General features: G+C 38.0%; 1 protein-coding gene across 2 annotated transcripts in view; it reads right to left on the reverse strand.

Annotated features, from left to right (window-relative positions):
- The window catches only part of LOC107579790 (protein bassoon-like), a 106198-nt gene that overhangs the window by 62523 nt on the left and 30477 nt on the right, over positions 1-13198 (reverse strand). Inside the window, exons 3-4 of one of the 2 annotated variants that reach the window (XM_016265680.1) lie at positions 7662-8144; positions 7254-7568 (exon numbers count right to left, since the gene is read on the reverse strand). In XM_016265680.1, the coding sequence (XP_016121166.1) occupies positions 7254-7568; positions 7662-8144 (798 nt within the window). Of the gene's footprint in view, positions 1-7253; positions 7569-7661; positions 8145-13198 lie in introns of those variants that run through there. The other variant, XM_016265618.1, reaches the window with a different exon arrangement.

Raw genomic sequence — 13198 nt, forward strand, 5'->3', positions numbered from 1 at the left:
AACCGGTCTTTTCCTCCGAGGCAGACCAGCGGGGAGATGAGAGTCACAGAGGTACTTTAAAACACATCTATACACTTTTCTTCATCGTCTTGTATGAATTATATTGTTACTTGCTCACTTTCCTAGTAAAGCTGTGCTAATCAGTATTTTCCTCCCGCAGTGCGCTGGCAGACCGGCGGGGAGACTCGTGAAGATGAAATAAAGCAGTAAGAGAACATTAAATTGTTAGGTCAACTTTAAAACACATGTAATCACCTTATTTGTTTTATACCAATGCTATCTGTAAGGTATAAATGCGTTTGGGTGAATAAATGTCTGTAAAAACATCGGATGGACTGTATTTGTGTCATTTTGTTAGGTTAATGCTTCAGCTACAGATGATGTGTTGCGCAATTGTTAATTGGGTTTCTTTCTTTAGTAATGGCATTCATTCTCACTACATAAGATACCTGTCTGTTATGTAGTGTCCTGTTATACTGTATTACTGTGTAATATTTATGGTTTCTATAGCCGTGGCATCATTATGATGGTATGAAGGGATGGATTAATTCATGTAGGACGCCACTGAAGGCCTAGGTGTAAAATGCACGGCCCGCCACTGGATTTTAATAACTTTAATGTACTTGAAGTGTGCACCAAACATACATTCCTTTAGGAATATACAAGTATCGGATCGGGACTCGATATCAGCAGATACTCAATATTCAATGACTCGGATCGGATCGGGGCACAAAAAATCTGATTGGGACATCCCTAATTTAAACATTATTAAATCAAGATCAATTTAATTTGGAGGGAAAATTACTTAAGAAATTAAGATATAGATTGGTATTTTTGTTCATGCTTAAAACAATGAAAAATATCTGGTAATTAGGTAAGAAATAATGATCTTGTTTTCCCTTCGAATTAAGCAATTTTCTTTTCCCATTGGTTGTTCTTTTTTAAGCATAAACTAATTTAACTTTGATAAATTGATCAGAAAACAAGACTTAATCTCTTTTTTTGTCATTTTGCTTCTCAAGTAAATGTATCTTGATTTAACAATGTTTAGATATTTGTACTGGAAAACAAGAAAAAAATACTGAGGAGGAACATCACTTTTAGCATACTTTCTAGCAGTCAGACAGATTTGGGACAGGACTAGCTGTTCGGTGAATAACTGAAGACAGAATGTCCATATCTTCAACCTAATGGTTAAAAACACGGGCTGGTAATCGAATGGTCACAGGTTTGAACCCACAAACACTGATCCATCAGCTGTTACCCCTGTGCACTTAAGCATAGCACTAAACCGAGGGATTGTCAGCGTAGTAAGACTATCGTAAGTAGCTTTAGATAAAAGCATCTGCTAAATTACTACTTACACTAATTAATATCTGAAATCTATCTTTTTGACTTGCATGTTTCATTCTATGAATTCAGTTCTGAACGTATTACAGAATCATACTTTTCTCAACCAAGGTCATGTGCAATTCTTCGTTGGTTTGTTCAATGTCGGACTAAATCCTTCTTCTTCCTGCTGTCTATCAGTAAAACACTCTCAGGTCTGCAAGCTCTTTTTTGCACACACTGACATCTCACTTGAAGCCACTGGGAAAATATACAAATCTATTTTGCTGAACAGCTTCTTGTGCTGAATTTTTAAGGAAGACAAAATATATTTATTACATAACAAGCATTTGTTTTTAGACAGCAGCCATTATCTTCTGCGGACAATGTCACCTTGAATTGTATTGGTGTAAATATAATATACATTCCACTAATGTGACATGCTTAAAAAAGCGACACATCTAATCTGATGGCAATGGCCTTGTGTTTTAAATGAAAATCCCTGACATAGGTGAAACATCATATCCCCCGAATTCAAGCAAACACACATACACACACACTTTCTCACAGGCCTTGTTTGACACATGGATTCAAACTTTCTCCCTGCCTCTCATATCATGCACTATTTATAATGTGCTCTCCCTTTCTGAATTATTGATAGGCCATATCTTTTTTTTAACTCAGTAGTTCACTCAAACGTTGACAAAGACACACACACACACACACACACATAAAGCTAGAGGATGAGGGACTTTATGATGGGTGTAATCACCTATGACTCAAGGTAAATGTAACCAAACACTATTTTACTGCATTAAAAATAATAATAATAATAATAAAATAAAATAAAAATGGTATTTTGCATTAGAAATACAAAGTCTATTTTTGGTCAATTTTTGCATTGGTTTTGACATTATTTACATACATTTTCCACCTGAGTTCTTAATAATACAATGCAAAAAAAATACAATGTTTCACAGACAAGGCTTAAGCTAGTCCTAGACTAAAGTGCATGTTTGAGCTGTCTCAACTGAAAATATCTTGCTCTGACATATCTTAAAATATGTCAGTGTCATTGTTCTGTGTCAAGATGCACACCTGTAATGTCTTCTTCTAAGGCATTTTTGTAAAAGTTGCTTAAATATCTTAATTTAACTAAGGCTTAGTCCTGGCTTAAGCTAAGCCCCGTTTGTGAAACCGGGCCATTAAATTGTAAAGTAATTTTACTGTGCATCACAGAGTTTATTTATTTTTTTCTTCTGATTTGGAGGACGAAATATGACTTGGACGTGTTTATATAAGATACATCTCTCTAAATAAAGACTTCAAACAAAGCCTGATTGTAAAGCTCTGACTGTGTTTACATACTAACAAACACAGCATGTACTAGCGCAGCCACTCAATTTAATACCAAGATCTAAATCCAAACCTTTCAAAAGCTTCTTGAAAATTTACAAAGAGAAAGAGTTGTAGCTTTATATGAATTAACATCAACATTTATGTGCTAGAATTTGATTTATCTGGTCTTTAATAATGTTCTCAAGATGTTAGCACAAAAGTATTCATTTGGAAGCATTTTAGTTAGATGTCCATTTAAATGTTACTATTTGTTTAGAATGTTTAGAGAACTTTCAAATGTAATGTAAACAACTGGACATTTTGAATGCTCAGAGAACATTCAGATATAATGTTTTCATAACTTTAGAAACACCTTCTTCGAACATATTTTTGTTGACTGGGTTTCCACTTCAAGCAATGAGCACAGTGTGAAATAAATCCTAACATCATCCCAAAAAGACATGAACTTCACTTTCCTCCCCCCTTTATTATGGAACGATATTCCGGACAATTTTCAAATAGAATAGCAAATTGTATTTTCAATTGCGTTTTCAATATGTGGACGCATAAATTGTGACATAATCCAAATGCAATTGCAAATCCTGCATTAGCGTTTGCATTTTCGCTTTCGCGAACGCACAGCGACGGCCAAATTTCAAATGAAAAAGCAAAGTCCATTTGCAATTGTATTTCCCATGTCTTAGGAGTTACGAGCCTATCATATTTAAATAGCAATATTAATTACCAGTCTGCTTTTTCACTCTCGCTGCGTCGCGCATGTAACCTGCCAAAACTCAAATGGAATCGCAATTCCTTTTGCATTTGAATTTCCGATGTCTTTTTTTCTAAGAAATACAGAAAGGAAAAATTATGCAAATTTTTCAAAGCTTGTGGGTCACAAAAACATTTCACCTCAAAAAAAAAGAAAGAAAGAAAATTTTGCATAAAGAGATATGATCATTAAAGAATTTAAATATTTTTAAAATGCTTTTAACAAATTTAGCATGTACAAGAACATATTATATTACATAACAACAAAAAAGAAAAGATGCATAACCATCAGTTATATTATTTACAGTATGCTATAGAAAGATATACATTCTTTTTCTAAGAAATACAGAAAGGAAAAATTATGCAAATTTTTCAAAGCTTGTGGGTCACAAAAACATTTCACCTCAAAAAAAAAGAAAGAAAGAAAATTTTGCATAAAGAGATATGATCATTAAAGAATTTAAATATTTTTTAAATGCTTTTAACAAATTTAGCATGTACAAGAACATATTATATTACATAACGACAAAAAAGAAAAGATGCATAACCATCAGTTATATTATTTACAGTAATGTTATGCCCCTTACTATACTGTGATGGCATGTCCGAGCCGGTGTTCTGACAAATAATGCTACCTATCAGACTATGCTATCAACACTGTATTTATCCTACTGTAAGGGTAGGTTGGGGTAGGTGTACATGTTAATAAAGCCTCACACCTTATTAATATCATGCTGGAACCAAAATCTGATAGGTAGCACTTTTCGCTATCGAATTATGCTACCATATGTTTTAATGGGAGGTAGCAAAATCTGACAGGGTAGCACAAATCGTCAGAACCCTGGAGCGACGAGACAAAAACATTAAAACCCATTATAAACGAGGCATTTGTTGCATCCAGTGGGGACATAATTACGGATTATAATGACTTATACTGTCTTTTTACGCGTTGCGTTGCATCACGCCGCGTAAACATAAAACCATGTGTGCATTTGTGATCGGAGGAATGACAAACAACAAGCGCTACTCTACACTGCTCAAAACTCGCGTTTGAAGCGTCAGTGGCAAATCCTTTAAATGAAAACGTACTTACAGTCTGTGAGTCAGAACAGCCGGCATTGTAGTCTACTCTACCAGGATCAGGAAACAGTCCTCCATAAAATGCGCTGCACACATCTGAATATTTGGGTTAAAGTGTTCTGGAACAGTGTTGTAAATACAACTTAACCACTGATTTCTAGTCGTGTCCTCTTTTGGAAGGCCAAACAAAGTAGTTTCGCTTTCACAACGATGTGTCTATGTAAAGACTGAGTGAGCTCATAAAACAATGCAATACTTCCCTGAAAGCTTGTTATTACTGCCATCATTCAATCAGGCCTGATTTGCATATTTATCCCTATGCTGTCTTGGTGAAAAACTCTCCCAGCTTTTCTTTCTGTCATGACAGAACTTTCCAGGACAGCTAACAGGGCAGGGTCAACTTAGCTGGCCTCTGAATTAAGTAGCCTAAAAGCGATCCATGAGAATAATTTGCATGAGGATCGTTACTTTATTGGAAGGAAATGAAACCGTCTGTCCACTAACGCTCTGTTAACCTGAGGGGCAGCGAGCCATTTGATGGATTTTAGCTTGATAGTGGTGAACAACTTCAAAGATATCAGGACAGGTAATACAATACAGAGTTTTCGGAAATGCTTAGACGAAGGTCACTCTTCACAGACTGAAAGCTTATAAAACAGTTGAGGGTCTGGAAAGTCTCTCTCAATATGATGCATATTCACATAAAGATATCAATAAGCTATTTGAAAATGCAGCCAAATATATGCTTTCAATTTTTCAGAGCTGCACAACTTTCAGGAAAAACACAAGTCAAAAATATAAGCTTATAAATTATTTAGGATAAAAAAATACTTTGCATATAATGCAATCAGAAACCCTTGAAATATGAATAATCACATACTGTGACCACAATCTCCCCTTGCTTTCAAATGCAAAATGTCATGCGTGATAATCTATTGATCTCTATTTGACCCAGAAAGATCAAACAAGTCTATCGACTCACTTAAACAGTCCTTTGGAAGCTTCTTGTTTCTGAATCTCACTATATTTTGTTGCACAAAAGCTCACTTTTCCCAAGAACACATTTCTATGAAGAGGCTGTTCTGAACTGACATAACACATTTAAGTGAACAGGTCACAGTAAGAGGTTCTCATTCAAAAAACATTGTGGCTGAGAATATCAGTTTGAATATAATGTCTTAGTGACATTTTAATGAAATATTAGGAAATAGTTCTAATAATTGAGCCACACTGATGCAAACTACTGTGTCTGAAAACTATTTTTAAAATATCATATACTGTATAGACCTTATTTGTAATACAATCAATATACAATGTTACAGATAATCTGCCCCCTTTAAGTAGCATATTACCATCTTATGTACAATATCATATTATGTGATCAATGATTTTGAAACCTGAGAACTGTATCATAGTATGCCTGCATATCATTTCTCAAACTAACCCTTGGCCAACATTGTATCTGTAAATCGATTCGTACAAGAGAAACCTGGTACAGCAGCAGGAACTAAAGACTAGTCTGACAACAATAGCACCACAACAATGCTGACCTATACACTTTTCCAGAACCATTGAACATGACAAAAAAAAAACATACCCAATGAAATTTAACCTAACGTAAGAATTAGCTTGGTTGGTAATAGCAAAGACTATAGAATACCCAAGATGTGTCACTCGACTCGAATAGTTTTGAATGCGGAAAAATGCAACGGTCAATATGGCTGCTCAATCGCAGGAAGCCCCACCTTCTGAGTAAAAGAGCCAATCACTAATCGATAAAGTCAGCACGTCACTGCAGCAGCCGTTAGAAGTCCCGGTTGCTATAGAAACAGTCAGCGCTCTGAGACATGCGCTTACAACTGTGCATACTGATCTAGCCTGAAAAATAAGCTTTTTATAACGCTATTTGAGCAAAAGAAACAACATTTATGACACAGTTGTTGTCAGATTTCTATGGTGATTTCAAATATGAAATTTAATCAAAAGCTTAGTGAATAGTTTTTAAAAATGTGATGTTTCCCCATTCAAAGAGATAGGAGTTACACTTGCATGCCCGAGAGGTGTTTCAAAGATGGCCGCCGAGTGACATGACTTGTCTTAAAGACACTTTGGTCATAGTAGGAGTGTGTTGCTGTGGACTTCCAGAATAAAAATTTCCTGAAAATATACTCACTTCCATGTCATCCAAGATGTTAATGTCTTTCTTTCTTCAGTCGAAAAGAAATTCAGGTTTTTGAGGAAGGTCCAAATTGCAGTTTCAATGCCGCTTCAAAGGACTCAATGCCTGATTTTTTTATAGATAAGATCCTTATTCCTCGCCTCCCCTTTGAAGCTGCATTGAAACGGCAATTTGGACCTTCAACCCGTTGGCCGCCATTAATGTTCACTATATGGGGAAAGATCCTTGAATGATTTCCTAAAAAAATATATTTTTTTAATTACTTGATGACTGAAGACAAAAGACATGAACATCTTGGATGACAAGGGGGTGAGTAAATTATCAAGATTTTTTTTTCTGGAAGTGAACTAATCCTTTAATGACGCTGAAAGGCAACTAGTCTCAGATGAAAACCTACCAAAGAACAATTCTGGAAAACCTGTCAAAGAATAATTCTAGAGAAAACAATGAGACTTTGAGCTGCTGCAACAATGCCATCAAAGATTCGATACTAAGGACCTCAAAAGTTGAGACTTTCCAAAAATGCACAATCATCCAGATAAAAGTCTTATCTTACCACGGTCAGGTGAGGTGTGGGATTGAATCCGCACATGTTGCAGACTTGGGTGTGGCACTCGGTGCAGAGGTTGTAGTTCGGGCTCTTGGCTGGATCTCCAATGTTTAGCTCAGTCTTACACAGTGGACAGAACACTTTGGGCTTTGAAGAAACTTCCTGCCGGGGTGGACCTGGCTGGGCTGCGGGTTTAGCACCCGCTGCAGGACCCGGACCAGGTCCAGGGAGTCCCGGCTGTTTCTGCGGGGGCTTGGGGGAGGAAGGTGGTTGGGCCGGTGGTGCACTTTGCACCGGATCCACAGACATCAAACTGCTGGCCTGGTTCAAGATTTTCTGCGGGGGCTTGGGGGAGGAAGGTGGTTGGGCCGGTGGTGCAGTTTGCACCGGATCCACAGACATCAAACTGCTGGCCTGGTTCAAGAGAGAAGCGCCGAAACCGAAGAGTTTTCCGAAGGGCTGTTCTGGCGGAGGAGGTTGACGGGATGGGGAACTTCCGGCGCTGCGAGTCTGGTCTTGTCGCGGTGCTTGAGACTGGAATCCGGGGCCCGAGCGGGATAGGTCAGGCTGGGATGGGGCTTTGGCCATGCCTGGAAGAGGAATAGCACCTGGAGCTGGGGGTTTGCTTTGAGGGGCAGCTTGCGGGACGGTCAGCTTCTTAGCTTCTGGGGGAGGCTGGGACTGAGGTTGGGGTTGAGGTTGGGGCTGGATCTGTGGGGGCAGTGTGGGTTGGGGCTGGATCTGTGGGGGCGGTGTGGGTTGGGATACAGTCTGGGGAGGAGGTTTGCTGGGCTGAGATGGTGAGTGGATCTGCTGTTGGCTTTTCGACCGTGGTGTCTCCATATCCATCCCCAATGCCCTCTGCATTTGACAGTTCAGACACAACCACTCCTGCACCTGGAAAAGACAATGAACCATTTACTGACTATGTAATTAGATCAAAAGATTACTCATTAATTTCAAATAATGAAGAATGTCAATGTGAAAAATATGAAGAGGATGGGGAGGAGAAGAAAAGAAAGTGAACTAGAATACAAGACATATCAGCTAGTTTCTTGCAATAGTAGAAGCTGCTGACTAGGATGTGAACAAAGTATTTGACTTTCATGCATGACTTTTGTTACTGCTTATATTTGTCTTACAATCTCACCAGCTGTTCACTAAAACAGAGTGGGAAAAATCCCAGAGACTTACACTGAAGGTGAAAGATCAGGGTGCCCATTCTTTTAGATACAACCTTCACCAATAAATTTGCCTTGAAGTTTCAAGTTACCCTGAAGACCTTGATTAGCTGGTTAAGCTTTCTGGGGGGCCACCTTTCAGAGTCTTCATCCAAGCTTTTCCAATAAACCTGCCTGGAAATTTTGAGTAATACTGAAGACCTTGATTAGCTGGTTGAGGCATCAGAGTGGGAAAAATCCCAGAGACTTACACTGAAGGTGAAAGATCAGGGTGCCCATTCTTTTAGATACAACCTTCACCAATAAATCTGCCTTGAAGTTTCAAGTTACCCTGAAGACCTTGATTAGCTGGTTAAGCTTTCTGGGGGGCCACCTTTCAGAGTCTTCATCCAAGCTTTTCCAATAAACCTGCCTGGAAATTTTGAGTAATACTGAAGACCTTGATTAGCTGGTTGAGGCATATCTATTAGAGTTGGAGCTAAACTCTCCAGGACGTTGGACCTTCAGGGGCAGGATTGGACAGTCCTGAACTACAATCAGGAGATACCCCCTGACAATGTAAAGAGCTTCGAGTGCCTAGAAAAGCGCTATATAAATGTAATGAATTATTATTATTGTTATTATAATCATACCTAGAGACCAGAGTACCATAAATACTGTGTTCTAAACAGTATAAATGATATCTTTCAAGGTACTAACAAGGGGTAAATATTAATGATAGACATGCCTTTCAAACCATGGAAACTCTTACATTCAAAGGTAAAGACTTTGAAGGGAATAGGGTATAGGGATTACCACTACAGAATGGAACACATCCAGAGCTTTGGGTGTGCACTTTTTTGTTAGAAACCACCTAGAACTCCATAACATCCACCCACCAATGTGCTACAAACCACTCTGTGGAAACTTTTACAAAAACACTTGTAATACTTAATATGTTATACTTAATATGTATAAAACTAATACTTCATTTAGAAATAGTAGCATAAGTAGCAATATAACTGCTCATTTGACCACTGGAACAGGAAATGAGTCCACGTCAACAGCGCTAACTACCTAACTGACAGAGCTAGCACAATTACTTCATAATCTATGACAGAGATATGACATGCGGCCCCAGATAAATAGGATTCACAAATAGGATCAAAAGGCGCAACTGACGTCTGGTCAGAACATCTGACTTCATGAATGGATTATAACCATATGAGGGGTTTGATGCTGAGTATATTAGCCTGTCTAGTGTCTGTCTGCTCTTGCAATATTTGGAACTGACATGTTGAGACATGAAAGCTGACATACCAGATTTAATATAACTGACCGACAAATCCTATCATACAAAACTACAACATCTGACAGCTCGACGGACACGATATGACACTGGTTACTCTGGAAGGGTTTCCCTTTACAGCTAGGAGAGGACACAGACAAATGTGTGCTAAACGGCCTTCTACAAAAGGTTAGAGGCCCATGATTGTAATCGATGCTGAAAAAACTATTACATTTATGCCAAATTGTGCCAGAGGTGGAGTGAAGTAATAAACAAAAGAGCAATAACGTAAATACTCATCACTGAAGGATATTGACACCTCAAGCTGAAAGAAAGACAAAGTAAGGTTTGTTTAACAATAAGTTTAGCATGATTTGTTTGTAGATGCCACTTGGCATCTAAAGCTATGGCATTCAGACATTTGTCAGTGTGACTTAAAGGTACAAAATTGTCCAGTTCTGTAATTTATGTTTAGTAAAAGTTATGTTGAAGTTGAACATGACATTAGAGGGTGGTGCTAACCAGTCAGGACAGAAAAAAAATCATATGTTCATGTATTTTCTAACGCTTGTTGACTAACGTTAGTTACGACTAAAATTGTAATATATCTTATTCCTAGTTCTCATGGACAGTCAAACAAACATCTCTTTCTGGTCAAGGTGACTGTGTGTATGAGTGTGATAGACACAAACACACCTCTCTCAGGTTAAGATGAGATGGCTGTCACATTGGGTCAGGTGTGATAACTGACGCCTGTCAATACCACATCAGTGCTCATGTAACTTCCACTGACATAATGACAGCATCTCTCATTACTGACCATACTCACACCAGGCAAACTCCCTTCACCAACAGTTCACCCCCACGAGAAAAACAGCCATGTGCAAACACGTACCGAAAAGCTGACATGGTACAATATACAGTAAATACTAATGCTAGACCAATTTTACACTACAGTTTAAAATCAAGTATCAGCAAGTGTCAGCAAGATTAGTTTATGAAAGAAATTAATAACGGATGCCTTAAATTGATCAAAACTGACAGTAAAGAAATTCATAATTCTTTTATAGTACTTGCTATTCATCAAATATATTAAGCAGCACAACTGTATTCAATTTCAATTAGAAATGTTTCTTGAGCAGCAAATCAGCATATTAGAATGATTTCTGAAGGATCATGACACACTGAAGACTGGAGTAATGATGCTGAAAATTCAGCTTTGCATCAGAAGAATAAATTACATTTTAGAATATATTAAAAGAACGGTGGTGCATATTGATAAATCAGTTGTTATCTGGCTATTTCATGTACTTTGATTAATAGTTTTAAGTGCATTTAACTTTTAAGCAACTTTATGTATGCCTCATTTGCCATCAATAAATAATTAGCTACAGTATAATACATTGGTATTGTATCAATATAATGTCAATAGCTCTGCATACTGGTATTGGCATATCTAGATCGGACATATCTAGGTCAAGAAATGAATCCAATTGGTCAGTTATTGACAAATGAGCCACAGCATTACAATCGTATACAGTATGTCACTGTACCATGGTACTGACACAGTACTGTAAGATAATTTATCTTCTCAATAGCATTTGCACATATACAAGAACACACATGCATAAGCGGTTTTCAATTACCCATTATCTGCATCACAGTACTTTTCCTTTTTTCAGCATAAATCCATTTAACAAAACTAATAGCAACTACTGAAATATAATGACTTAATGGCTGTTCCAGAAATTATGTTTGTGAGTAAATTTTCTTGCTTGCATGAGCTTCTGGGTTATGAAGAAAGATAATGAGCAGATTTCTCATAGCCAGACGTGTCACAGGCAATCATTATTCTTACAATTATTAACTCCAAACATTCTTGAAGGATTCAACTCGAACACAATAATTCATAACCTTTAATTTAATCACTGTAAATATTTAAAAAGGCCTGAGAAATAATCTGTGCCCTTTTGATGCCTACAGTTCAGCAATTTGTGAATTCAACCAGCTGTTCGGATATTGAGTGATTCTTTGCTGCAAATCTGCAGTGTAAATGTACTTTATTTCGACAGCAAGGGTTTGAGTGATGGTCATCAGGTCAAACGTTGAGCCTGTGCATTAGTTGGTGATGATGTCTCTAGAAATGTTTGTCAATCATATTGAAGGACAGAGCAGTAGTCAGAGTCCAATTTCAGCAGCAGAGACACAGCAGACTATGTGTGTGTGTGTGTGTGACAGAGAGAGAGAGAGAGAGAAATGTCTGCACTTGTCATTCAAACACACAGCAGATGAACACACTCAATATCCACTGGACAATGGGTAATTACAGAAAGACATTCACAGACAACAGGTTTGTGTCACCTGTGCCAATCTGCTCTGGTATTTTCTCTCCATTTCTACTCTACCTTTCATTTCCCACTTCTCTGCTGTTTTCTTCTGCAGAGCCCTTTTTCGTGCACATCTCTCAAGCTCCAAAAAACACAAAAACACCATTAAAGTGTTTCATATGACCACATAATGTACAATACCTTTGTCTGGAGAGAAAACCAATAGAGAACGAATGAATGACCAATGACCAATTTGAATGTCAAATCTGGTGTGGCAGTCAGCGCCGACAGCCTCGTGGGCAGCATGTTAACATGTAGCACCGTTGTGCTTCGGGCGTCCCGTGTTTGAGTCCCAGCTCGCGAACCTTTCCCTCGTCCCCCCTCTCTTTCCAACTTTGCTTCCTATCTAACTACTGTCCTATCAAATAAGGTCAAAAACGCCAAAAATAAATCTTTAAAAAGATCTGGTGTGGCATATCTGGGCACTTTTTCTGAATCTGAACATAATTATGAATGAGATTTTAGAGCTTCTGCAGAAAGTAAAATTATCATTATATGGTTTGAAAAACAGTTGTATGGAATACCTCCGTGAAGTTGGCACCCCATAAAAAGAAATACTCACCAAAACTATGCCATTTGTTTGTGCTACGTTTGTGTTGATTTGTGCCGCGAAAACGAACATTTGTGCTGGTTTGGTGTTTGAGATATTAAACATAATTTTTTTGACCGTGTGACGTCACGCTCCACCCCATGTTGCCAAAATCGCTCCAAACCAGCGCAGTTCGTTTGTGCTCGATTTGTGCCCGTTTGTGCCTTTAAAACAAACACTGCATCTATTTTCCTTCCTTAGATATAACCAAAATATTTTCGGGAGCTGTGACGTCACTCTCCACCCCAGTTCGTCTAAATCGCACAAAACTGGTGTCATTCGTTTGTGCTCGATTTGTGCCGGTTTGTGCTGTTAAAATGAACATCAAATATATTTCCCCTTCATAGAAATAACAAAAACAATTCTGAGCAGTGACGTCACTCTCCACCTCATGCCTTTCAAATCTCTCCAAACCGGTGGCGTTCGTTTGTGCTCGATTTGTGCTGGTTTGTGCCGTTAAAAGAAACCCTGTAACTATGACCGCTTCTTTTATATAATACAAATAAACTTTTTACGAACAGTGACGT

The sequence above is a fragment of the Sinocyclocheilus grahami genome, unplaced genomic scaffold, assembly GCF_001515645.1.
Source record: "Sinocyclocheilus grahami isolate Dianchi unplaced genomic scaffold, SAMN03320097.WGS_v1.1 scaffold3.1, whole genome shotgun sequence".
Taxonomy (NCBI): Eukaryota; Metazoa; Chordata; class Actinopteri; order Cypriniformes; family Cyprinidae; genus Sinocyclocheilus; species Sinocyclocheilus grahami.